General features: G+C 43.2%; 3 protein-coding genes across 9 annotated transcripts; 1 reads left to right on the plus strand and 2 right to left on the minus strand.

The window, feature by feature from the left end:
- Positions 1-61: 61 nt before the first annotated feature.
- Positions 62-3,676, minus strand: extl2 (exostosin-like glycosyltransferase 2). Of its 2 annotated transcripts, XM_056421008.1 has the most exons (5): positions 3,447-3,676; positions 2,352-2,803; positions 2,125-2,195; positions 1,858-1,973; positions 62-1,224 (listed from the first exon to the last, which is right to left on the minus strand). In XM_056421008.1, the coding sequence occupies exons 1-5, from the start codon at positions 3,449-3,451 to the stop codon at positions 825-827; spliced, it is 1,044 nt and encodes a 347-aa protein (XP_056276983.1). In that variant the 5' UTR covers positions 3,452-3,676; the 3' UTR covers positions 62-824. The 2 variants fall into 2 exon arrangements, with proteins under 2 accessions (XP_056276983.1, XP_056276982.1); XM_056421007.1 differs by having other exon boundaries at positions 2,352-3,676.
- An 89-nt stretch (positions 3,677-3,765) lies between these two features.
- zgc:110366 (uncharacterized protein LOC550476 homolog) lies at positions 3,766-7,426 on the plus strand. 2 transcript variants are annotated; one of them, XM_056421011.1, is made up of 7 exons: positions 3,766-4,003; positions 4,833-5,090; positions 5,252-5,353; positions 5,493-5,584; positions 5,861-6,043; positions 6,133-6,192; positions 7,085-7,426. In XM_056421011.1, exons 1-7 carry the CDS (start codon positions 3,841-3,843, stop codon positions 7,178-7,180), a joined length of 954 nt encoding a protein of 317 aa, XP_056276986.1. In that variant the 5' UTR covers positions 3,766-3,840; the 3' UTR covers positions 7,181-7,426. The 2 variants fall into 2 exon arrangements, with proteins under 2 accessions (XP_056276986.1, XP_056276987.1); XM_056421012.1 differs by having other exon boundaries at positions 4,833-5,081.
- Positions 7,427-8,715: 1,289 nt separating this feature from the next.
- On the minus strand, positions 8,716-26,140 carry rc3h1b (ring finger and CCCH-type domains 1b). Of its 5 annotated transcripts, none has more exons than XM_056421005.1 (20): positions 26,028-26,140; positions 24,261-24,674; positions 21,693-21,813; positions 20,013-20,252; positions 19,697-19,872; positions 18,571-18,771; positions 18,252-18,384; positions 17,314-17,432; positions 16,791-16,903; positions 16,457-16,702; positions 15,869-16,083; positions 15,317-15,726; positions 15,033-15,191; positions 14,743-14,898; positions 14,130-14,352; positions 13,749-13,839; positions 13,497-13,593; positions 12,964-13,140; positions 12,496-12,599; positions 8,716-12,363 (listed from the first exon to the last, which is right to left on the minus strand). In XM_056421005.1, the coding sequence occupies exons 2-20, from the start codon at positions 24,489-24,491 to the stop codon at positions 12,207-12,209; spliced, it is 3,369 nt and encodes a 1,122-aa protein (XP_056276980.1). In that variant the 5' UTR covers positions 24,492-24,674; positions 26,028-26,140; the 3' UTR covers positions 8,716-12,206. The 5 variants fall into 5 exon arrangements, with proteins under 5 accessions (XP_056276980.1, XP_056276978.1, XP_056276979.1 ...); XM_056421003.1 differs by having other exon boundaries at positions 12,964-13,167; XM_056421004.1 differs by having other exon boundaries at positions 13,749-13,842; positions 26,028-26,139.
- Positions 26,141-26,321: the final 181 nt, after the last annotated feature.

Genomic DNA, 26,321 nt, shown 5'->3' on the forward strand with positions numbered 1-26,321 from the left:
TGATCTGTTTACCTGCTTCTAGACTTAACTTATTAAATGTTATTAAGAATTCATCCACACATTCTGATCATAGAAAAGTGCTTTATTTAACAGTCACATGACAGTCTAAATAGGTTGATATCTGCATACACATAACAAAACGATTGTCTATGCGTGTTTATAGTACTGGACATTAAGATTGTTGGATTGTGCATGATAACACCTGCAATAATTCCATTGTATTCACACATCAGGCAGACTTTTTATTGGACTAAACATTACTTAACCTAATACACAAGCTCATCAGAAAAGTTACACTTTCCATAAACAACTATAAATGTAATGCAACTGGAATTTAATCGAGCGCAGCGTCAAGGCTGTGAATGGTGACAAACAGGCACCTTCTCAAAGCAGATCTAAGACTGACATCTGCTGGCTACGGAAGAACTACAATCCACTGGGAGAGTTGTTCATCGGGAAGGGAAGGCAGCTTTGGTAACAATACACAGCACCTGCTCAAATAGTTTCATCAGACTTGGCCAGGTGTGGAACATTCTGATTGTCAGCGAGAGTCCTGCAGATGCAATGGTTCCACTGCTCCGAATGATGGAAAACAAACAGCAACACACTGAGCGTGAGCTGTATTTCACCGTGGGCTCAAACACTAACATCGCTACTGGTTTTTTGGAGGGAGGATTGCAATAAGAAAATAATTTGCCAAATGAGCTTCCTAAACGTGCTGGGATCCAGCGTGGCAACCTCATCCTGCACCTGGACGGCTGCCGTTAATCAAACAGACTCTTACTCGAGTGTCTTCTTTCATCCCGAGGTCGGTCAGCGGCGCCTCAAGCGCTGCTCTTGTGGTTGGCGTAGCTGGGGAAGCCAAACTGGGAGATCATCAGGTTGGAGAAGCGGAGCGGCATGACGCCATAGATCTGCGTCAGCCTGTTGAGGCAGTAGGACCTCTGGAGAAGGTGTTCAGGACGATGCCACATACCCTGGTACCCGCTGCTGGCATCCTTCTCCAGGTTGCGGAGGTCCACGGGTTTGACGAAGACCCCGGAGGGTTTCTTGACGGTGCCTGCCGAGTGCTCCCTCAAATAGAGCGCGACAGCAAAGTTGACGGCAATGTCGTCACAGTTCTGCGTTTCATCCACCAGCGCATGAACCGCTGCGGGTTGGTCCTGGAAGACCTGCAGGTAGCGACGGTGGAAGAAGGCAGCACCGATCAACACCATGGAGTATCTGCAGTGAGGGGATCAAGACAGGAACATATACACTACCGTTCAAAAGTTTGGGGTCACTTAGAAATGTCTTTATTTTTCAAAGAAAAGCACTGTTTTTTCAATAAAGATAACATTTATCAAAAATACACTCTATACATTGTTAATGTGGTAAATGACTATTCTGGGTGGAAATGTCTGGTTTCTAATGAAATATCTCCAGAGGTGTATAGAGGCCCATTTCCATCAACTATCACTCCAGTGTTCTAATGGTACATTGTGTTTGCTAATCGCCTTAGAAGACTAATATCTGATTAGAAAACCCTTGTGCAATTATGTTAGCACAGCTGAAAACAGTTATGCTGGTGATATAAGCTATACAACTGGCCTTCCTTTGAGCTTGAAGTTTGAAGAACAAAATTAATACTTCAAATATTAATCATTATTTCTAACCTTGTCAATGTCTTGACTATATTTTATATTCAATTTTCAATTCATTTGATAAATAAAAGTGAGTTTTCATGGAAGACACGAAATTGTCTGGATGACCCCAAACTTTTGAGCGGTAGTGTATATTTTTTAAAAAGGCCTTTCAGACTAAACCAAACAAGAGGCAAATGAGATGAATTTGACGTGGAGCGTGAACATGACTCACTTGTCGCCGCCAGCTGTTTCGGGGTCCTGCAGTTCGAAGCTGCCGTAGCTGTACACGCCTCCCGGCGTCGACACATGTTTCCGTGGGACGAACCCGACAATCTGGTCGGAAAATTGCTGCGGGACCAACGGCGAAAGCTCATGTCAATCATATTTTGTCTGGTGCAGTACCACACGATACTGATGCTTTTTTGCATCGTCAATTATTGCGCTACAACACAAGTGTGATTTATCACCGTCATCTACATCGCCTCAGATGCTTATTTACCTTCCAGACAGAGAAAGCAAAACTGATGTCGGGGACACTGAGCAGGGTGTCGTCATCCAGCATCAACACAGCTGAGGTTTGAAGCAACAACAACAAAAGAAAGAAGAGCAAATGCCTCTTTTAAAAAAAAAAAAGAGAGTTGAAACAGGCACAACTCATAGGTTTAGCCATATTGAATAGCCTGAACTCAAAGGATACACAACATGCGAGCTGAAAGACACACTGACCGTCAGTATCAATCTCGGGGAACGCTTGCAGTCTGTTGCGCATCAGATTGCTCGCCTGCTCCTTGAAGACCACGGGGACCGGATGAGGCTGTAAAGACTTCCATAACTTCAGGGGCGTCTGCTTCCCAATGTTGTTCCAGACGATGATGATCTGTTGAAGATGGGGCACTGCCTGGTAGTGGTTCAGGAGTTTGAGCAAAATGTCTGTGCGGTTGTACGTCTGAATGACAATGGTGAACCTCTGCTCCTCTTCCTCCTCCTCCTCCTCTGCGCGGCCCCGTGCAGGACTCTCCTTTCGGGACGTTGCCCTGCGCAGCGCTCCCAGGACATCGATGCCCCCTTGGTCCCCAGCAGGGGGCAGCAGAGCGGTCAAGGCTGCGCCGACCAGGAGCAGCAGCAGGATTGGCCAAACCAAATAGGCTCGACGGAGCCCCAAGAGGCATCGGAGGGACCTGCATCTCGGGAGGCGCACAGATAAGGACAGGCCATCACGATGGACACCCGGTTTACACGTTTCAGCCCCAGCGGCGACAGAATAATCTCCACTCGGGCGGCATTCACCTGCACAACAGCCGGAGAAGCGGCCGTCTCGGGGACACATGACTGTATAATAAGCCCGTGTATTAGTTTCATTCATTATGACTGTATCGATAGGCTGCCCCTGTGACAACTTGTTTTGCTCGTGCACTCATTGCGCTTGCAACTTTTGGAGCTCGTGCTGCTTTCATGGGAGAGAAAAAAAGTTGGGAACACTGAGTTTTTCGGTTGGATACTCTTGCTAATTTCTCAGGATAACAACACTGCATTTAAAGGTTGTTCATCGCAGTCCCCCCTCGAAGGGTCCAGTCCCGCCTGCACCGCTGCAAATACTGAATTATGTTGTCATGTGAATACAAATAAATAAGAGTTTACCCACAAGCTGAAACCCTGATTTTATAATTGACCAACTGTATTCTTGGGCCAGTATTATGTCCGCCAGTAGACCTGCACACGTCGCCATACCTTCACCATACTAAGCTGCAAACACGATAGCTCTGTCTTTGCGTTAAGCACAGTAAAAGTACTGTTTTTATTTTATCTCAACTCCAAACTCACCTCATCGTGTTGGGGCGTGCACAGCTGCTCGCTTTACATGGTCGCCATCATGGCTGACTTTAACCAGAGAGCCTATCAGAAAAGATATCCGTAAAAAACAGCACAACGTAAGTTTCAAGGTCCGCTACGCTGTTTGAAAACTATGCACATTTCCCAGTAGCGTTACTTGTAAAACGAGCTGTAATAGTTTCTGTATGGCCTACGCTGTCTTTTTAGTGTTAAATATCAGTTTTCATTCACGATCGGACACCATCGCCATCTTTGTTGGGCTGAATTAACGGGTTTTCCACAGGCTTGGGTGTCCTGCCTTTAGAATTTTTTTTTCTGGGCACAACTCCACCCACTTCAGAAACACTATCCCCTTTGGATAGGAAGCGAGAGAAAACACACTCCAATGGTTCACACAAATCGTGTGTTTTTTAAAGTTTGTCAGTATCTAAGTTCAATTGGTTGTCGAGTCCGTCTGCTCAGCAAGAGAAACATGCTTTTGGCCCCAAGGCTGAGTTGCCCTACAGTCCCACTTTCCAATGGGCTGCAGATTCCAATATTGGGATTAGGTACGTTTTACTCTGTAAATACTGGATCTGACTCTAATGTAACCCAAACGACTGTGTATTTAAGAGCCATTTTGTTTGTTTTGTTTGGTTGGACCTCCCGCCACTAGGGGGCGTTATGCCGCTGTCAATTAGGACAGAGAGAACAATCGAATCAAGAAGATCACTCTGGTGTGTTTAGATTGGCACGAGCTTTTGTTGTGAAAACGGGTGACATTTATGATAACTAATGTTTTCATTTCTTTTCTTTTTTTGGTGATGACAAATGGGGTTTGACAGAGAACATATCTTTTGTTTTGGGTTAAAAAAAAGTGTTCAACATTAGAAATTAATTACCTTTTTATGTTGAAAACTGGATATTGCATCGGCACGCAACCACGTGACCTTTCTTTTGAAAGGCAACGGGGTCACTACAATGTATCACTGTTATTTGTAAAGCCTCCTATGCGACAGAAGGAAATGACTAAGTATGCATGGTATTTAAACAAAATGTACATCTCCATTATTATTCTTTAGATTGGCCTTTCTGGGGATAATTCCCAAATATAAAGTGATGAAATATGGTTCTTTCACACTGTCTTTTTCCTTCTTGAAGAATGAATTATGCTGGTGTTTAATGAGATGTGGCAGTTATAGGTATATAAACTAATCCCTCACTTTCTCTCATATGTTTTAAATATTACACCCATCATGTATTCATATAATTAAAAACAAAAGTTATATGTTCATACAGGTTGGCAATGCTGTAAAATGCAACAATAAAAACACATTGAACTGAACTGACATTGCTTTTAACAGCTGATATTTAGTTATTTATTTTTCTCTATACCAGGCACCTCGCATGATGGCGGATACTCCCACGATGCCATTGTGTACGCTCTCACAGAGTGTGGCGTGCGCCACGTTGACACAGCAAAGTACTACGGCTGTGAGGAGCAACTGGGTCACGCCATCGGAGAAAGCGGGATACCACGAAGGGATCTGTGGATCACAGATAAGCTGTGGCGTGGGGACTATGGATACAAAGATGCAAAGAAAGCCTGCCTGGACTCCTGCTCGCGGATGGGGGTTGAATACTTTGGTATTAGTTGTAAGAAGGCCTTCAAGTGTTGATAAAGACAGAAGCCACTGTTATCTGCTATCGCAGTACCACACAGCTTCTTTTTAAACGTCTGATGGGAGATGGATGAACTTCCTGTAACCCTGCAGCTTATTTGCTTCTTTATTATCAACACATGCCCCCTTTTTCAGATCTGTACCTGATGCACTGGCCTGAAGCAACGCAACCTGGCCTCTCCAACAGGGAGATGAGAGCTGACACCTGGAGAGCTCTGGAGGAACTGCATAAAGAAGGTACACGTCATTGCAGATAATGTTGGGAAACAGTTGAAAAGTATATAATAAGTGACAGCAGCTGACATCATTGTAATATAGTATAGACAAAGCCAGGTTTTTTTTCATAGAGCACGCTCATCCGTGTTTGTCCCGATAGGGACGTGCTCTGCTATCGGAGTGAGCAACTTTCTGGTCCACCACCTTGAAGAGTTAAAGGAAGACTGTAGTGTCGTGCCACATGTTAACCAGGTATGTTGTTTTCCCCCCAGAAATCCTTCAATTAGAATAAATATGCTTCTTTGTGTGTGTGATTTACAACTGGAAAATAAATGATAATGTAAATATGTTCTCCAACATGATTAGGAAGAGTTAAGTGGTAAATGTATTCCTCTCTGAGATGCTTCAAAGCCTGAATCACTGGTGTGCTGTTCATCAATGTTGGAGTATACACGTCCGTGATAAACGGAGCTACCAATTCACACTAACCTGCCTCTGATCTATCCTGATAATGGTATGCCCCACCAGGTGGAGTACCATCCTTTCCAGCAACCCAATCACCTGATGGAGTACTGTCGTCAGGAGGGCATTGTGTTTGAAGGGTACAGTCCTCTGGGCAAAGGTCAAGTCCTCAACAACCCCACTGTTCTTCACATCGCACACAAATACGGACGCACGGCAGCTCAGATCTGCATCCGCTGGAGTATCCAGGTTCAGATATTTCCTGTCTTAAGTTTAATTGGCCTTATTTTGTTCTCTTATTTTGACCTAGAATGCTTTGCTTCTCTACTCGCCCTCAGAATGGAGTGGTCACGATACCAAAATCGGTCAAAAAGAAGAGGATTCAGGAAAACTGTCAAGTGAGTTGAAAAGGCATTGCAGTCTTTTGCTTGATTTGTACAAATCTGATCTAATTAGAGAATAGTGAAGAAATATTAATAATGTTTTGGTGAAGGACGCGTGTCTACACCAACACATTTGTTAAAATGGGAAACACGACAAAAGGCTAACATACAAAATGGGAACATAGCCCAAGCATTTCTCGCAAAGAGTCCAAGATTTAGGAAACTCCTCAGAGCTCCTCTGGGAAAGGAATAGACAGAAATGTTTCTCTTCATAAGGAGGCGTGTTGGACCCATGGCTAGGTATAACATATTCTTTTAATAAGGTATCGTACAAACCATAACTATGAGTAACTATTTAATGTCATGTAACTTAAATAAAACTTCAGCCATACTTTCAGAGTCGCTTACAATATTAACGTTAATGAATATTCACGTGGATGGCTCAGCTCTCATCAGTTCCTGTGATTGCTGGCCAGTCTCTATAAGCTGCGGCGTTGTTCCACGGGTAACTTCGTAAACTAGTGGCGGCTACTGCATTTTCACAGTTGCCAATTATCTTTCAGTGGCGATCACTTTAAATCGTTGTTGCATTGTGTGGGAGATGTGCATGCGTCTCCAAACAGATTGAGCACAAACCTTATCGCTGCACTTCTATCCTTACTCTAGAAACTCTGAAGCCCCTTCACAGACCTGCAAGTGAAACTATGATGTGTGTACATTTGTATTTCAGTTTAGATTGATCAAATATGTCTTGGGTGAAATGTAGAGATTATGAACCATTGTTGGTCCTTATCGTGCAAACAGGAAGTGAGGTAATCAGAAGCCACCTCTAACGTCACAGCCATTCCTTTTCTCATCTCAACCCTCCTCCCTTTCTCCTCCTCCTCCTCCGCTCTCTCAAACACAGGTGTTTGGCTTCCGGCTGGAGGAGTCCGACATGGCCGCTTTAGGAAGCTTGGATGATGGACGACATGTGTCTTGGGATCCTACAAATGTGGAGTAAAAAAGTCAGATTGTGTAAGTCTTGGAACGAGGTCAGTGACGGTTGACCTGAAGACGTGTTAAGATAGGAATGTTTTATGAAGTGCTTTTGTTGCCTAAAGTAGACTCTGGAATGATGCCTGGTTAATTCATCTCAGCTACATCTTCTGGAAAGGATAAACAGATGTGCATGTTTACAAACTGTTTTTAAGTGTTGCATTTTCTGTAAACATTTTCAGTAAAAATTAAATGATAGTTAAAAACATGAGTAACACCGAAAATATGATCTGTACAAAGAGGAAATTCAACACTGGAGACGGATGTACTAAAGTGGTTACTTGAAACCATCACTTGATTTAAACTAGAATTGTAATTTTAATCTAATATTTATTTTTCAATGCGGAAGGCAACAAGAAATCATCAATAAACTGGACGGCATCGTCATTGAATTGGGCAAAGAGCAAAGCTCTGGCAGTGGGCAGGGGTCTGCCCAGTCGACCAGGGGGTTGACCTGGAAGGATGGGCTGAAGTATCTTGGGGTGTATGTTGGAGACCAAGTTTGTAAAACAATAATTGAGGGCGTGGTGGAAAGAATGGAGGGAGTCTTGCTGTGTGTAACGCGGTTAAACACGGCCAACCTGAGTGGGAGAGCAGACAGCGGGGAGACCGACTCTGGGGTCCGAGCAGGACGGAGGGTTTGTACAAGCCCCCCATGAGGAAGAGGACTGGAGGTCCCCAGTGGAGGGTTGTACGCGGTGCTGTTGCCGTCAGGTTTGATCTCGGTTCTTAACCCCACTGTGTCCGTGCTGCGAGGCGGTGGAAACCGTGTTCCACTGGTTTTATGATTGTTAAACACTGTAACCTTTGAATGCCATACACTTTGTTTTGAGAAGGTTTGGTGAACCCCAGTCTCAGACCACCTTTATCCTCGGGCTCTGCTACGGGGAGGTTGGCAGCTCCTCCACCTGCTGGGGGAAGAGGCCAAGCTGGCGGTCTCCAGCAGCAGGAAGAGTGGAGGAAGCACTTCCCGTCTTCAAGTCCCGAGTCAAAGCCAGAGTCTGGATTGACTTCAGATTTTAAAAGCATGAACATGGATGATATTTAAGGCTCCTTTTGAGTGAATGATTCCATTACGTGTCATTTAGCAGACGGTTTTATCTAAAGCGACGTACAATATGTGTATCGACCATGAGTACGAACTCAGAACAAGAATCAAGAAAGTAGCATTTCTTCAAGAAAGCTGAAATACAAAAATACCATAAATAATATAAGTAATACCATAAGTAGGTGCTATTCAACCGCTCATCTGCTTTTATTCAAGTCGGAAAAGATGTGTTTTTAGTTTCCGGCGGAAGATGTAGAGACCTCAATATTTAGTATGTCCAACAAAAAAAAGTAGTCTAAAAAGAGATTTTTAATTCATAGTATAGTATGTTGAATACATTTAAATGTCATAGAATATACTATGTAAACAAGTTGATGTTGTTCTAGAGCTAAAGTTTCTCTTTATTTTAGTGGAACTGTAAAAAAATAAAAGAAGTAAAACAATGACAAACATTCAGTTAGCAATATCATTTAATCATTTCCCCTCAGCTTAGAATCACTGTTGTACATAAGTTACACTTTGTTTTCTCAATTTCACAGGTTCATTTTTTTCTCTCTTCAAACTTCCAGTTTGACCTCCCTCTCGTATCAAACGAAAAAAAAAGCAGATTGTATTATACAAAAATGCAAACCAATTTTCACACAGTGAATTCTCTTACAAAGTCATAAAATGGCGTAATAATGGCTACATCCACATTGGAGGAAGATATTTCTAGACATTCCTTAATGGAGTATAATATACATATAAAAACCTTTTTCTTGCTGAAATCAAACCTGTACCTTAATTTAAGAGATATTTTACAAGGGAGTAATCATATAAAATAGCCATTTGCGAATTTCCCCAGAAAGTCAGGGAATAAAATGTGAGCCTCAAACAGCAGTAACAGAGTTCAGTGGTGGAAGTGGAGGGGTCAACTGGTTATGTAAATGAGGGGCAGAGGCAGCAGTTCCACTCAGATACAAAAACACAAAGGAGATTGAAATGAACATCTTTGCTAAACCGCCCCGAGTAGTCCTCGCATGTTGGTTCTGCGAAGCTACAGGGGGTTTAGGCTCACTCCGACCTGAAGGGACGCCTCAGGTAGACTCAGCTTTGTGTTGGTTTTGGTTGACTTGTACTTCGAGAGGGTGAGAAATATCATATTGAATTAACACCATCGGTCGCCAATTGGTGGCGTTATGACAGCAGAATTAAAGCTGGCGGGCCAATTTCTTGTAAATGTACGTCTACGGAGAACAAGACTATCGTGTGAATGTCACTCAGATTCTCTGCTGACTCACATCAGGGCAGGTGATGCGTTAACGACTGTAAGACTTGCAGGTCAGTAAATTCACTAAACTGTTGCAGAAACAAAAAAACAAGAGGAAGAGAAAAAGGACTACAAACTACGTTTCCTTAAAAAAACAAGAACATATTTTGCTTCAAATCTTGAGATTTGCATTATCTGCATGTCGCTGTACTACATTATATTTTCAAAAAGTGAGGGGGGGGGGGGGGGAATCGAACTAGAGTCCATCTGTGTGACTCTAAATCGGTCAAATTCAGTGTCGATTAGTATTTTTGGAATCACCCCGTGCTCCTAAAGCAGAGGAGGTAAAGGGGCAAGAGGATTTAAGGCCAACCTATCATCGGAGACTTCCTGAATATCCTCTTGGGGAGAGACGTTGGGGGGAAAAAACAACACTTTTCTAATACCTCAAAACTATCACCCAGTACAGCACACTTTGAGAAAGAGAGAGAGAAAAAAAAACGTAGGGTACATTTTCTACAATACAATCTAGCACACACACAAAACTTCTCCATAAATTTTCCAAAGTTACAGAATTTTGACTTCTTCGGAAGCATAGTCTATAAAGAACATCTTTGTTTGAACACAAAAGATTAAGTGAACACGCATCAATGCGCACAGAAGTCCTTCGTCTGGGAAAGGATAAAGTCTGTGTTGGCAACCAGTGGACAGAAAAATAAATCAAACAAAAAGAAACAAACATTTAGCTGATTCTAAATAGAGATCATTTAATATAAATGCTGAGCGAGTAAAATAAGAGGTGGCACATTAATAGTGCTTTAGTATATTAATGTACGTATACATACTCATATGTATAAGTGAGCTGTGTACCTAAACAATACATGTAGCAAGGAGCAGCCAGAGGCTTGAAGTGTGGTAGGAAAATTAAAAAAAAGAAAAAACCCAAACATCTTCTATCGTGGCGCCGACATATCGGAAGAGATGCCCATCGGAGTGCCCAGATGAGAGACGCAAAACATTTGTCTTTATTTTTGGACTCATCGGTTATCGGGGACGTTTTCTCGGTGACCCTCACCCGACCAAAACGAAGGGTCAGCGTCGAACCACTCCACCCAGAGCGTCTCCTCCATCCATCAACCGTTCAGAGACAAGGGCTCGCTCGCTCTCCAAGCAGAGCTGTAAAATCTGGAGCCAGTCATGCTGATCGTTTACAAAAGGCAACGAGCTCCGTGTTGAGCATCAGCAGTAAACAATTCACATGGTGGGTAAAGAGCAATCGTGGTGGTTGTGGTGGTGATGATGACATCCAGGTGTGAAAAGCAACGGAGGATATTGTAATGCCAATAAAAATGCTTAAATATACTCATGGCGATATAAGTTAACTTGTAGTCTGCTTTTTGAGGACAGCCGTCTTTGAGGGTAGGTTTCGTTTAACACCGATAAGTTCAACTGTAAACATGATTTGCACTGTGTAGCCGACAACGCCACAACAAATACTTTTCGAGGAATACAAATGGTACGTTTAGGTTTCGCTTGGGATTTGACCATTTCATAACAGAGAGGAGGACACGCGTGAAGCTGACCGTGACAGAAGCCTCCACTCGGCAGGCCGCACACCAAAATCGTAAAACAACGTAAAGCATGAAAAAGTAAAGCAAAGTTTAACACACAAAAAAAACACAAGGGAAGGCAACTTCATAGAAGTTAGGAGAACAAATGACAAGATAATCCCAATGGGGAGGCCTTTTGTGTGAGTAGACAAGAAGCTCTGAGGAGGGAATTCCTTAATTACCCTAATTTATAAAGACATTCATTCAGCGGACTCCTGAGGCAGAACGATGTGCTCTCCGTCAGCCACCAAACCACAACCAAGAGAAGCACATCAGATTCCCTTATAGAAAACATGTGGAAAGCTCATTATCAAAAAGACTTGCTGCAATCTTTAAAACAGAATGCTTCAATTAAATATAGAATATACTGCTTTCAAGTATGAAACATACATGATGTGTTCGTAAAACGCATTAATAAAATTATACTTCTTGTGGCAGGTGAAGACGTGCATGTGCTGCAACGGTGATTTCTGAAACACCTCGCATCTCCAATTCAGCTGAATACTGTTAAATGTTGTACTGCGGTTCCCTCCTCAGACCGTCTCCATCAGAGCAAACACCTTTCTTTACGTTTCTGGGGCCGAGTACCAAGTGGCAGACTTCTGCTAGATTGTCAGATTGCGAGAGACGTTCCTCCGAGTGCGCGCGATGGGGCTTGTTGTTCTGCTCCTCCTCTGAAGTTACAGCTGAACCAAACATCTTGTCGGGGGAGGATCGATCAGATACGGGACTGTTCTATGTTAGTGAGGCATGGAATCGGGCTAACCTTTTTTTAAATGAAATTACAACACCACCGTCAACATCACCACCACTTTCTCTTCCTGATATATCTAATGGTGAGCCTTGTTCATCTTTAATCCCAGTACAAAAAAAAGAACAAAACAAATTAACACACACAAGAAATGTTATCATATGCTCTGGTTTCCAGGCAAGGAAAGTCATTAAAAAAAGCTCATTCACAGAACAAAAAGAAAGAAAATTCATATCACGGCAGATACTGCTCATCTTCTAAATAGAATGGGTGCCTGTGCATGCTTTTCAATTGAGCATCTTGAGTGTGTGTGTGTGTGTAAGTGTGTCCTGCCTATGAGCAGGAATGGACGACGCCATTCTTCTGCATTTCTGAACCAGTGGCACCTGGATCAGAGCACAAGCCCAAAGCAGACGTCTTATTGGTCAGTGACAGCATGGACCCGCCCACTGCACTGTCTTGCAGGCTGTTGGAGCCGTTTGACACCTCGCTGAATTAAGGACAGAGTAAAGAAAGCCAGGTGAGAACAGGAAATACTGGAAAGAGGTCAGGCTAATAAAGAAAGGCGCACATATTTTCAGGGTGAATACACATATTTCTATTAAAGTACGTCGTTACCCACCCAAGAGCCAGGGAGATTTCTTCTAGCTGAGTCTTATGCTCTGGTTGTCCATTCTCTGCAGGTTTAATCTTATACTGCTGAACATCATGGGTTACTTGGTTTTCCTGATTTGTAGACGGACAAAACATGCTTAGTTGCTGGAAAGACACCTAGTTAAATATTCAGCTTTTGACATCGAGTGTCATTGTCTTTTAAAACTAAGCCATGGGCCTAGATCATTACAACCGTTATTGTGTTATGAATTAGTTGTTGCGTGTGTAATAGCACTCGTCCTGGTGTTAGATGCCATAAAAAGCTGTACGGTGCCAACAAAACTTCCACGAAGAGAAAGTGAAGGGATTCTCAAAGTAAACTGATAAGTTTTGTTTTTAAAATCAACAATTTCCCCTTAATAAATTCTCTCAGCATACATAGTGAGCCCGTCTAATCCCTTGTTGTTCATCGACAGCCCCCCCCCCCACCCCTTACCAAAGCCATCTCCCGGGTCCTCTTGCCAATCTCTCTCTCCACCTGGTGGAGCTCCAGGCTGAGCTGTTCACTGGAGACAGCTGCTGTACTGGCTCCCACTGCCGGCCACTTGGGCTGCTGTTGAGCCTGGCCCTGGCCGGGCTGCACGGGCTGGCCTGCCAACGCACCGGCCTCCCTCTGCAGCAGTAAAGAGTTATTGGCAGCCTGTGATAGCCAGACAGGAAGTGAAGCGGATGAGTGCGCAATGTGGACGTTTCTGGCAGGAGGAATGCCGCGTGAAATATAGAAACCTGTTTTTGGAGACTAGATATATGTCAGTGTTGACTGTATTTTGGTAGTGACTTGGCAGCTTGACTGACAACCTATTTTATTCTTCACAACATCAATCACCACGATTAAATGATTTTTTAAAATGAAGTCATGTCATTTTTCAAGACTTCATTATTTTTTTTAAATCGTGTAGCATTTCTAGAAACATTGTGGTTCTTTCTGGACCTTCCTAGTTCTTCCTCTTAGTGAGAGCGCATACACACCTCCATGCTCCGCATCTGGGTCTGCTGGTTGATCTGCTGGTTGACCTGCTGCAGCTCAATCTTTAACTGTTCTCTGTCTGGAGCCGCCATCGGCAGACTGAGAGTGAGATACAGGAAGTCATTCACACAACTGCTTTACAATCATCTTTATAAGCCACACACGTTCAACTTCACGCACGTAGCTCTGATCGGTTCTTTAAAAGCCTGGTGGTTTGTCGTATTGTCATATGAATATTCAAACGCAGGCCTCACCGTTCACTGAAGTGTCCCTGAGAGGAGGAGGCAGTCTGGTGTGAGGGGTATGAAGCTCCGCCCCATCCTCCATGGCTTCCGTATGTGTATTCTGCTGTGGGTGAGGTGGAAAGGTGGTAGTCAGAAATGTTTTCACACCAAAATATAATATTTGAGACACCACGATTATGGGAAATTATCATGTTGCAAAAGATTGGTGGACATAAAAAAGTGAAGCATTATATCAATAGATTATGTATACAACGCATATGGATGTAGATCCAATTCAAGATTTATCATTTCTATTATTTAGTGGCATTTTGATAGGATCAGACGGGAGATCAATCTCTCTATTTTAGTAGGTTTCTAAATTAATGTGTTGCTTTAGACATGGTTTCTTACCTGGCATGGCCATGTGTTTAGAGCTTGGGTTCTGAGGAGAGGAGGCCATAGCCTGCACAGGGCCTGTGGTCTGGTAGCCCGTCTTTGAGGTGCGGGAGATGGCACCGAAGCGTGATACAGTGGGCTGGGGGCCAAATGGGATGATCGGGTCATCATCTTTCACTTCTGCACCCCTCCGAGGCGCCTCCAGTGACGCTTCCCTCAGACTCTTTGCCTCTGCATTCTGGTCGACACAGGAAAAGAGGTGGTAAATAATAGCTGGACTTGTGCGGAGCCTTTCTCGCCTTCCGACCACTCAAAGGAAAAGGTAGATATAGAGAGGATCGGTTAGGATATGGAGAGAGCTGAGGAACAGGCTGAGGCGGCATGTTCCTTTCTTCACTTTTGGTTCGTGCTGGTTGATTACATTTAGTCAAACAAACAACATCAAACCCAACATCTTGCCGTAATGGACAGGACCTCACTTGCCCGGTCATTTAGCTTGTTACATTGTTGAACTGCCTTTAAGGGTTTCTGTATCCACACAGAATCATTCAAGAGCCAACCTCAATGCATCTTTCCCCCACCCCAAATACGGATATGGTTGCTATGACCAGAGTCCATCTAAACTCACCATCATGTCCATGGTACCAGGAACCATAACATCTTTGGGTTTGGGGTCCTTTGTACCGATGTAGGAGCCAATCGTTTCACAAGACCAGGGAGAGTACTGCCCTGCATACTCAGGCTCTCTGCGGTTCACCATGGTTTTGGAGTTCTCCTCGCCATACTGCAGACACAGGACATACAGAGAGAGCTGTCACGAATACTTAGTTCTTGAATCTTGTCATGTATCAAATCGGAAAATGCGTGTGCGTGATCTGAACCAGTCTCAGAGGCATGTGGAATCCACACAGTGCTAACCTCTGGAGGGTAGTCGCTGGGAAAGGGATGAGGAAGAGTGGGGGAGGCAGCGAAGGGTGGAGGGGATATGACCTTCCTCTCCTCCAGCTGTGATAACAGCTCCTGCCGGCGTCGGTGCAGGTAGTCAAGGCTGGGCTGTGAACTACTATATGATGACCCCTAAGACACACAGAAATATTAGTGCTGAACTACTAGCATTTATGTTTGTATTTAGAAACTAGGATGGCACCACAAAGAGGTAAAGGCAAATACCTACAAATGAATAACAATCCAAACAAACTCACCCTGACGTAAGCCCTCACGGGTGGAGGCTGGGCACCCGGTGTATAGTAGCCATCTGGAGGGTATCTATCACGGGAACTGGGCTCTTGGTGGTAGAGGGAGTTAGTCTGTCCTGCTGATGGTGGGGGCATATCAAGAGGAGCGGGACTCATTCTGACCAGGCCATCCCTCTGTGATGGGTAAGGCTGTGGGGGAGGCGGCGGGCCAGGGTAGCTCCCGTGGCGACCTCGGTCATGGTGCGGAGGGTGAGGGTAAGAGAAAGGTGGACCAGAGTGAGGGGCCTGGTAGGAGCGCTCTGGAGGGCCATAGCCAGGATAGGGGTCCTGGTAAGGGGGCCCTGACTCACTGGGGGGAGGAGGGTTACGCATGTAATCCCGAGGGACATACTGTGGTGGCTGTTGGTAAGGGTACCCTGAGAAATAAAAACGCAGACAATTAGAAACACACCGTTCTCAAATCATATTCTAATATAAAGTTTAAAAAAAGATAGCAACATTGAACCAGTCACACATACGGAAGCTGATTATGCATCATTCAGTTTGCTTGACCCCTACCTGTGGGGTATTGAGGGGGGTCGTACTGAGAAGCGGACGGTGGTGGGCGAGTGTCATAGCACATCTCAGGGAGCGGGGCCTGGGGGTAGGCCGGTGAACCTCTGGCGACCACAGGCATGTGCTTCACCCCAGAGAGGTGGTCCACTGGCATCCTTGAGTGGGCCATGACGTGAGGTGGCAAAGGCATACCAGGTTTGGGCAGCGCAGGGTCCATGCTGCAAGAATAAAAGTTAGATTTAGTTAGAACGGTGAATCGGTAGAATTGTGAACATGAATCTTTTTTGTTAAAGAGGCATTTGAAAGAAGGAAAGGTTCATTGATTTTGCATCATTGTCTTGAACAAGTACACGGTATAGATATCAGCAATCACAGTTCATGCATTAAGCCACGAACAAAAACAGTTGTCAATTTTTTCAATGAATATTGTCAAATTAATTTTAAGTATTTATATTGTATTTAATTTATGGGAATGCAGTTGTGGTTAATATCTAAATGATGTATGGGTCCAAACTAAATCTCACGATGTATCCAACCCTGCTCAGTGCAATCACCAGCTGTTCACCAGAAGAAAACAATAAAGCTACTCACCCATCAGGTGGTGACCCCGGGGCACTGGGACTCCCTCCATCCATCTTCATGGGTTTACGCAACAGTTCATACGGGACTGTGTCAGTGCCACGGGCAATGAGCTGGGGCAAGGAAGGTCCACCGCTACCATTGGTGAGAGGGGAAGGCTTTCGGGTCACTTCTACGTCAAGAGGAAGACCCTCATCCGACATGAGCCCCCCTGAGCCGGGGAGGCGAGCTGCCAAGCGCTTATTCATTTTCCGATACCTGACGGACATAAGACGCAGCACAAAATGTATGCGAAAAGACGGATGGCGTGAACACATTTAAATGTTGATGTTTAAATCAGACTCACTTTTCCAGTTCTTCCTGAGAATGAGCAAAGGTGCAGCTGGCTCCACGAGGACAGCCTCCCTTCTGCTTCATGTCGCGACACATGTATGTCTTGTACTTGCTGTGCTGAGGAGGCTATAGAGAGACGTCAAGTAATGTAACCAGAGAGATAATATATGCAACTTGTGTGTCATCATGGTAAAACCATTTTAAAGGATGTGGCCTAGCACAACAGACAGAGCTGAACACTCAATAGTGGAAGTATTTAACATTAAAGTCAGGGCTGAGTGATACAGACCAACAAATGACGACATTTATTCATTTAATGCCTCAATATGGATTCGTTACAAATTAACAGGAAAAAACCAGGTGTCTCAGTCAGGTGTTAGCCCAACTTGTCATGAGTATTTCTACACTTGATGAACGTCACTCTTCCTTAAGCTATTTTCACATTTCATGTTCTAATGATGGTTGGACCCGGGTTAATGAATCACTATACACGGGATGGAGCGGTGCTCTTTTTGCGGTCCAATGGATGGACTTACCTGTTGAGGGTCAGTTCCTTTCTTGCTGTGGTTCTGGATGAAGTCCACTAGACCGTGCACCACGGTTTTCACTGCTACCAACCCTTTCTCAAGCTGCTCCCATGTGGGGGGAGGAGCGTCTGGGGAAACAGAACATGAGAAAAGCAGACTTTAATCATAATACTTTAATTGATGGTAAGTGTTTGACTACTAAAACAAAAATGCACAAAACATGTTTGAATGAAAGTTGGTTTAGCCTGGTTAGCTGGGTTAACCAAGCTTAAACTGTATGCCCACAAATAAACTGAAGGCCGGTATATCTGTGAATACAAGCTTCAGGCATTTCATTTACAACAGCATCCCAAGAAGGACGGAGAGAAGGACTCGCTGTCCAGGCCATCACAAAGGGTCCGGACAGCGAGTCCTTCTCTCTGCAGCTTTCAGGCCGAGCCAGAGTAACTACCGGAGTACTGCTGCTTGAATACAACTCAACCGTATACAATACTGTCATGAATCATACATTAAAGTGCTGGAGCCTCCTTTAACATTTGCATTTTTAGTTAGTCCATCGTCGACCCTCTATGAAGGAGCATACGCTACATGACAGTTCGACCAGTCTTATGATAGAACATTAAAGAATCAGAAATACTTAACATTACAGGCGTTTCTGTTACTTGTATTATACATATTTATTATTTTCTGCATGTTCTTTGTTTTCCCAATGCAAACGGACTGAAACCACGACCCAAAAAACTAAATTCACCCGAGCTGTGAATTTTGTGTCCCGTACACGTCTAAGCGCGACATCCTCGACATATGAGAAAAGATAAACTGGAAGAATACAAAAGGTGTGAAAGAGAGGGTGGAGACGACGCAACGGCCACTGTTAAGGCTTCCAGCCTGTGACTGTGTGGGCGTCACGATGAAACCAGGGTTCTTGAAGTGTGCTCGTGCCGTACCAGGACTGGGATCGATGTTGGCCAGCAGCTCCAGGTGGGGCCGCAGCCTGTTGAGGTTGGCTGGGTCTCCGGTCCTCTGCAATGCAATCGTCAGCTCCTGGACACTCTGGGCAAAAGACGCCGGCGTCTGCAGCTATTGACAGAGTCGGAAAAAGAACAGGGAGTGAATGCTTTGGTATGTTTACGACAGACAGGATTGTTATTGTAGGAAGATGCTTTATTGTAAAAGAGCTTATAAACTGCATAATATCACATAAATATTCAATATGCCTTTATGGAAACAAACAATTCAGATAAAGACAGTAACTCTCTCACATACCTTATCTATGATAGACTGCATGTGTGACTTGTGAGATTGATCTCCATATAACAGAGAGGACCACTGGTCGGGTGCGATGCGCAGCCCGCCCTCCATGGCTATCTGAACTATCTGAGAGTCATGCTCGCGCCGCAAAGCCTCGTAAGTACGGAATTCCTCTTTCAGCTGCATCAGAGATGAATCTTCATCACGTTTGGTCACCTACGTAGCCACAAAGGAAGAAGAAAGGAGTGAGTTCACTTTTGGGGTTCAACGGAGCATAAAACTCGGTTTGGATCGTATCCCGGATCAGTCACAGGTTGGATCAGCACAATGGAAAAAAGGTGCAAATGTTACTTTAAGAGATCCCCGATCAGGTTTCTTTACCATCGATAGTAATTGCAGCTCATTGATGATCTATATTGAGAGATGCATATACCTTTGCTGTTTGGTAATGGCAGCTGGTCTACAAGGCTCCAGATACCTTTTTTTTACCAAGATCATTTAATTCGCTTTGAAGTCTGTAAACAATAAACTTTTCTAAATGTTAGCATTTTATAGTCATTTATTGTGCTTTTTATTTCTTAGTTAAAAACACTCAATGTTAATGATTAGTAAATAAAAGATTAATCTCCTTTGGGGAAATTTACCAAACAAACCCTAAAACCTGCCAGCAGGATTTAAATGACAAAACTACTCTGTTTCTTTAACATTGTGGTAACTTTTTTAAATTGTTGGATTCATAGTTTTCATTATTTGCCAATTTTTATAAAAGAAATTGCCGCTTCTCTCTTTTTCATGATTTTCGGCATTGTAACTGTGTTATACTGCATAAAAGACACTCGAGTTATTTCTCGTTGCCATGGTTGTGCTGTTTACAGAGGTGCAAGACTTTATATATTGCAATAAAAAAACAAGGCCACAGAGAGAAAGATGTGATGGGAGTAAAAACTCTTGCCCTGAAACTGATTTGGGTTCAGATGGTTAAAAAGAACAAAGAGACCAGGAGGTATCTGCACGGCCAGGGCCGCTCGAGTATTAAGTGAATGAGTCCTGTTGTGGAGCAGCACCACATGTCGTACACTATTTACTACAAAACTTCAAAATACGTTTGAAATGTTCATGTGGTTGTCAGTCAGTGACGTACCTTGAAGCAGGAGGCTCTGTAGAGGAGCTGCACCACATGGCCAATGCTCGTCTTCGAGGCCTGCGGAAAGCGTGGCTCAAGCCTCTGAACGACAAAGAGAACCAGCACCTTCCTGGACAGTGCAGAGCCGTCCTCGAGAGCAAGCAGGACCAACTTTAGAGCTTCCTCCTGCATGGCTAGGAAAGGGAAAACAGCAATCATGAGTAAAAATGGGATTGCAAAAAAAGCAAACATTTACAGAGGATACCAATAGTGCTTTTTGTGAAAGACTGATAAGTGCTTGTTTCATTTTCGCAGGTCATGTAAAACTACCTACCTGGGCCTAGAAACTGACATCCTCGTGCACGCACAGCGGCCCACAGATTGGAGGAGAGCTGCTGTGGATTCTGGTGCTGCAAGATGAGTTCAGTGACGGTTCTCTCACCCAGAGAGCGGGCAGCTCTCATGGCTCTAACACGGCCCTCCTCCTCCACCAGCTGGCAGTGGACCAGAGTTACCAGTTTCCTCTGCATGGGTCGACTCAGCATGCTCTGGGCCGTGCTGCTCAGTCCCACACCTGGTGAGGGATTAGACAGGTTAACTGGTAAACCAAGGGAATATGAACTCGGATACAATACACACTCATTTGCCAGTTCATCAGGTACAGCTATCTTAAAATAATGCAGTCTAATAAAACAGTGCTGCAATAAATCTTTCTTCGTGAAGGTTATGTTCCGTAATTGTAGAAATCGTGTTAGAGAGCTGCTGATTCAACGTCATCATTTCTAATATGGTAGTTGTACCTCTAAATCTAAATAGTTTACTTCTCCTTTTGCAATTCCTCTCTTGTAAATGCGATGAGCTCTTTGTTAGCAAAAGGGATTTGCATTAAAAGAACTGCGTGTATAACTCCCTCCTAATTACATGAGTGTGCTCATTGAGAAAAAAAAGACCATTGACTGTGGTCAGAAAATCAAGTTATTTGTTGTAACCCCCTTGATACAAGAATGTGGCTGCATGTCTCCAATGTTGCTCCAATGCTCTCCGATAAAGTCGGCAGGTTTAATAAAATGGCTTTCTTAAATGTTGTTGAATTATGCGGTGGAGTAGGATCTATGATTTAAATACCTAGTTTACTCAAGTTATGCTGTAAAAAGAGGCTATTTCAATGGTTTTAATAAGAAATACATCTGGTTACAAGCGTTTAAAGGCCAATCTATTATGTTAAATTAACATGGCCAATGATTGACTGCAATTTTTCAAGTCTTCTCATGATGAGTCATAAATGATGAATCAATCATAAAAAAATAACTATGACTCTTGAAGATTATGGTTGTGACACACAGCTGTGGTGGCATTAGGAATACCCTTTTCTTGAAAATATTCCGGTAAAAAAAAATCTCATAATAATATCACTCATTGAAAGGATGTCCTTTCATTAGCATGCAATGAGTGTTTGTCCAAACTGGCTCCACCATGTAATTATTATCAATTCTACAGCCATCAACCAGAGCTTGCATGAGATACATTCTGTACCATTTATGCAGAAACTAGTTCTGCTTTTCTATTTTTAATGACTTTTAACAGAAACAGGCAATATGTCAGCTGATAAAGTCAAACAATTTAATTGCCTGTTATAGAAGTGATATGAAGTCAATGATGCCTTCGAGTAGGGTTCGGTTTATGAGAAGAGTTTATTTCACGACACAGTGATGTCATACTCACAGCTTTGTTCTTGGCCGATTTCAGCTCCAAGTTCAACAGTTGTCACATATGACCATGTTTTTAAAATAAAATGTATGTCCCTTTATGGAACTTTAAGATGACTTTTTTTATAACTTTGTTTTTCCTTTCATGAAACTGACATGCAAAAACAACATCATGCACTAATTTTGAGACTTTTACATGGCCACATGAATTTAAAAAGGCAGTTCCACCTAGAGGCAGCAACAGTGTCAACAGATCGTAATAGAAGACAAAACAAACTGAAATTAACATGCAAGTGTTTTTTCTGTACCTCTGGTGTTGCTGAGAGGTTTGAGATAGAGGGCCAGCTCCTCCACACACTGCCTGGCCTCCTCATAATGCTGTGAGTCCTCTGGACTGGTAATCAAGGCCACTGGCTGAACCTTAGGAACCTTCAGCAGGACACCAAGAGGGGAATAATTAGATGAACCCTCAGAAATAGCTGATGCTTTTCAGTAGAAATGTTCGATTGAATATTGTGAATATAGAATATATGTGTGCAGTGGAACACAGTCATAATTTGTTATTATTATCAGATCTATTTAGCCAATACATCAGAGTGTGCAAACTAATCATTAAAATACCTCTTTGTATGTACATGCAAATAGAATTAAAATGAAAAGTGACAACTTGAAATGGTATCAGGGCTCCAGACTGCGACGAAATGGTCGCATTTTGCCCCTAAAATTAGACAGTTCGAGTAAATTTTTCATCAACTCGCGCATGCGCGACCAGTAAATTAGCAGATTTCTTTTTTTGTTATTAAATATTTTTGTTGCTTACAAACTTGTTCTACACTTCAGCCCACTATAGTTAGCGGTAATGCCTGAATGACTGGTTTGCTAACCGACATTAACTCCAGAAGAAGAAGAAAGGAGACGAAAACCGAAGAAGAAGGCTGGCCTGTGTGTGAGAGGGGGGGGGGGCTAATGTGTGAAAAGAGGCGCACCGCAGCGGAGGGCCGCAGAGTGAGAGGTCAGAGGGGATCCTCACCACCGAGCGGCGTCCCCGTCCCCCGAGTTGAATCTCTGGGTCAACTCAGCCGACTCTCACATGTCTGCCCCTACAGACTGATGTTGACGGTAAACGCATTCGATCGGGAGCGCGCGAGGATTTTGATAAAGTTAGCGGAAGGATTTAAGTGACAACATCCGGTTTTGCAAAGTTAGCGGAAAGAACCACGTAAAACAACATCCGTTTTTCAAAATAAGATGTCGACAAATCATACACGAACATATAAAAGTAAACAATGAACTGATGTATCTTTATAGATCATTTCTGAGATTTAGCTTAAATTATGCTAACATTAAAACATTTTTACTCGACCAAGGAAGAGTTTATCAAAATTAGTCAGTCTTTTATATGTTAAGAAAAGTCCTGTAAATAGATTTCCCCAAGAGTTCCAGGAAATGAATAATGCAGATGTGTTCCATACATATCTGAAATCCCCTACAATAGCAATCAAACAATTTTAATGTATCAATTAGGACATTTTTCAAAGTAAAAGTCCTAAATGTTTAAAGAAATCGGTAATTTCTTTAATGTTTGAGTTGCTTTATATATGTATTTCCTCATAGTCCTAGGCAATAATGCTACACAATAAATAGACCCATTATGACCCAGGAAAAACCCTGTGTGCGCCCCTAAATTTTCTGCTTGCGCCCCTAAAATTGTAAGTTAGGGGCCACTGTGCTCCTAGTAAAAAAAGTTAGTCTGGAGCCCTGGGTATGGCAAATTGAATGCCATGTAAAGGAATGTTGTTAAAGCAGAAAACATCTACACACTTTCAGCAGAACATACCTACTGAAACCAAACACGTCCAATAAAGACAATCTTAATTTATAAAGATCGGTCAAGTACAATAAAACATGGGATGCAACTGCCCTGTGTCCTAAGAAGCGCTTATTATCTATCCTATAATAGTGAGAGGCAACTACAAGAGTATGCTCTACTAATTATTCAATTTCCAAAATAATTAGTTACTCTATGGTCAAAATAACAGAATATGACATTTTAGGAATTACTGCATTGTACTGGCGGCTAATGCTTCATTCTATGTCGGTCATGTGGTGTTGAACTGAACTCATCTCAGATGAAACAGCTAATAAACACGATTTAGAATAGAGCCAAGGAACTGGGGGAAGCCTTTCTTGTCCCATTTGTATTTTAATGCATTGGCTGTGTCACACTTTGGAAAAGGCAATCCAATGCGATTATTACATTATTATTTTTAAATAACCATATTTACTTTTTCTTTGATGCTGACCAACACAACCATCAGCTCTGGGACATTATAATGAATTAAATTATGTTCATGAACTAAAATGGAACAGAACCCTTATAATAGCGTCCATTTAAATCAGGGCACATTTATTTAATGGGACATTGTACCCTGATAATCTGTAGTATCACAAATATGTACGGCACTCAGCTAAGAGACACGACATCTCAGTCATGCCAATATCAGACACACTCATAATTGATGCACTGACATTATCCATTGTCATTCAGTGTATAGCTGTAAAACACTATTAGCTGTGCCTCACCCATGGACAGGGCTGATTATGTCGGCGCTCAGAAAACCAAAATAATTAAAGCCATTGCTCAAGCACTACTCATAAAGGAATCTCCAACCTATGTGCAATCTCAAGTCAGTAAAACTATTAGGACTTTAGGAAACAACATATGGTCAAGATAGGAATGGTATTTTAAACTGTTTCACAACTCAAATGCCCCCCATGAGCTAATATCCTTCATGACAAGCTACCACCATCTAGTCAACACAAGATCTTCGGCATAAATTGGTGAACAAGTGCATTAACACGCGCATGATTCTTACCTGGCCTCCCACCAGCTGCAACAGGGCAGTGTTCACAGGTAGCTGCTCGATGTCTGTGCTGATGGCTGTCTGGTCAAAGGGACAGGCCTTACGGTGCAACTTGTTCAGGCACATCTTGCAGACAGTGTGTCCACAGCCCAAGCTGATGGGCCGGCGAACAGTCTCCTCAAATGTCTGTGTGCAGATCGGGCACAGCAGGAACTCTGTCCATTGTGGTGCTTGCACTGGCATGGTTGTATGTTGATCGGACGAGTGTGTATGTAAATGTATGTACGCTTTAACACAGAGAAAAAAAATCTAATAATAATATATATATGGAAGATTCCACTGGAATCAAGAATTTGTCTTCCTTACTCAATTGTTCTTAAATGTCCTCACACATTGTGGATTTTGGATCACATCTCGTGATGAATGCTGTGAAAGAGATAGACAAAGATAATTAAAACGCTGCAAACATTCAAGAATGTAAACAACTTTGAAATTTTTTTTTTTTTTTAAGTAGCTTTCTAATATACATGTCTTATATTCCAATATTATCCACGTGCATTAACGAAACATGGCTGTTCTGTGCATCTGTATTCGAGTAATGCATTAAACAGGCAGCGAGATGACAAAGTAACATCAGGATTCCCGGGTGGACTACCGGTACATTACCATATATTAAAAAACTCAAACCTACAACAGAGTGTTCGCTTTGCTTGGATTACTCACCGGTATGCGGCGTTAAGTGTTAAACAAATCACATATAAAAAAACAAAAGAAGTGACACAGCACACATTGGTGAGATACCGATGAAACAAGCGACGCAGAAGGATCAAAACAACTGCTGCGTGGCCTACTCAGAAGAGCTGGTAACCACTATGACGATGGACAAAGGGTCCCGGAGAGGCTAACAACCAAGTCCTCCTGCGCTATCGAACTTGTTATGCGGCTAATGTTTGCTAATAGAGTTCAAAAACATTGTGCGACGAATAGTGTTTTTCATTTTTTTAGCAACGATTTCACCTTTTGTGACCGTTAATGTTTCTATGCTTGATTATAAACGAATGCATGTTTTGTCTGAAATGAGGCAATGCGTGAGCTAGCTGGTTGTTGGTAGCGTTAGCTCGCAGTTAGCGGGCTACGCTACGGGTGGCTAGTCCGCTAGGTTGGCTAACTGGCAAACGTCGTCCTGTTGGAAAAAAATTAATATATAGATATAGATATATAAATAAAACATGTAATTGGTTGGTGGCGATACAGTTATTATTCGTAATGCAACGTGCATTACGAATCCATCACGTTGCACCATCTAGATCCATTAACGTTAGTTACCATTTTTCGTTTTGGTCAAGTGAAACGACAGCTCGAGAAGAACCACAGTGACACTGGAAAGTGGAGCCATTTGAATCGCAGCGGCGAGATTATGTAACGCTAGCACCCGAACCACCCAGCAACACAACCGCCGGGCACTCGTATTTATTCCGCCCGACACACTGATTCACTCGAGGGTCTGGATGTCCAGAACCCCGCCGGGATTGTGCTTTAATCACGTTTGGAGCGGCGGCTAACGTTGACACGAAGACTCTCCTCTCGCCCTCGGCGCAGCGAACAAACCACACTCCTCCCTCTTTAGCGGTTAGCTCGTGAGCTAGCTCCCTGCCGTGTTAGCAACAACCAACGCTAACCAAAGCTATGCGTCATAAATGGGACTAAAACCAAAAAATGCGGCTTCCACCATTGTAACCCGTCAGGAGAAAAAGGTCAATTATTGTCGATAGTACTCACTCATTCCAAAAGACTTGGAAGATTTTCATCTTTCTTTAGGAAATTGTTTCGATATTTTCTTGCCATGTCGACTGTGCAGCTTAGCTGCTGCCGAGGTTTGGGGAGGGTGTCAACTCGACAACAGACTCGCTAGCCGGTTACAGCTAGCTGGGCAAGACGTGTGTATGTGCGCGTGCGTTTGTGCTCGCGCGTGTCTGTGTGTATGTGCTCGTGGCGCCCTCTGCTGGCGCGGGGCCGCACGCACACCCGCGACACAACACGGGGCAGCATTTGCCAGAGGCTGATCACATCTGG

Source organism: Pseudoliparis swirei, chromosome 8, assembly GCF_029220125.1.
Source record: "Pseudoliparis swirei isolate HS2019 ecotype Mariana Trench chromosome 8, NWPU_hadal_v1, whole genome shotgun sequence".
In the NCBI taxonomy this organism is placed as follows: Eukaryota; Metazoa; Chordata; class Actinopteri; order Perciformes; family Liparidae; genus Pseudoliparis; species Pseudoliparis swirei.

What these genes read in the sequence shown, in the direction of transcription:
- rc3h1b (XM_056421000.1), bottom strand. Translation starts at nt 24,491, where the DNA reads ATGCCAGTGCAAGCACCACAATGGACAGAGTTCCTGCTGTGCCCGATC. An exon ending in CCGTGAGGGCTTACGTCAGG is followed by an intron (nt 15,192 to 15,316) that starts GTGAGTTTGTTT and finishes TGTGTGTCTTAG; the next exon opens with GGGTCATCATATAGTAGTTC. An exon ending in CTGGTACCATGGACATGATG is followed by an intron (nt 14,353 to 14,742) that starts GTGAGTTTAGAT and finishes TGTGTCGACCAG; the next exon opens with AATGCAGAGGCAAAGAGTCT.
- extl2 (XM_056421007.1), bottom strand. Translation starts at nt 2,988, where the DNA reads ATGAATGAAACTAATACACGGGCTTATTATACAGTCATGTGTCCCCGA. An exon ending in TTGCTTTCTCTGTCTGGAAG is followed by an intron (nt 1,974 to 2,124) that starts GTAAATAAGCAT and finishes TTGGTCCCGCAG; the next exon opens with CAATTTTCCGACCAGATTGT. An exon ending in GAAACAGCTGGCGGCGACAA is followed by an intron (nt 1,225 to 1,857) that starts GTGAGTCATGTT and finishes CCCTCACTGCAG; the next exon opens with ATACTCCATGGTGTTGATCG.
- zgc:110366 (XM_056421011.1), top strand. Translation starts at nt 3,841, where the DNA reads ATGGTTCACACAAATCGTGTGTTTTTTAAAGTTTGTCAGTATCTAAGT. An exon ending in TGAATACTTTGGTATTAGTT is followed by an intron (nt 5,091 to 5,251) that starts GTAAGAAGGCCT and finishes CCCCTTTTTCAG; the next exon opens with ATCTGTACCTGATGCACTGG. An exon ending in GGAGGAACTGCATAAAGAAG is followed by an intron (nt 5,354 to 5,492) that starts GTACACGTCATT and finishes TTGTCCCGATAG; the next exon opens with GGACGTGCTCTGCTATCGGA.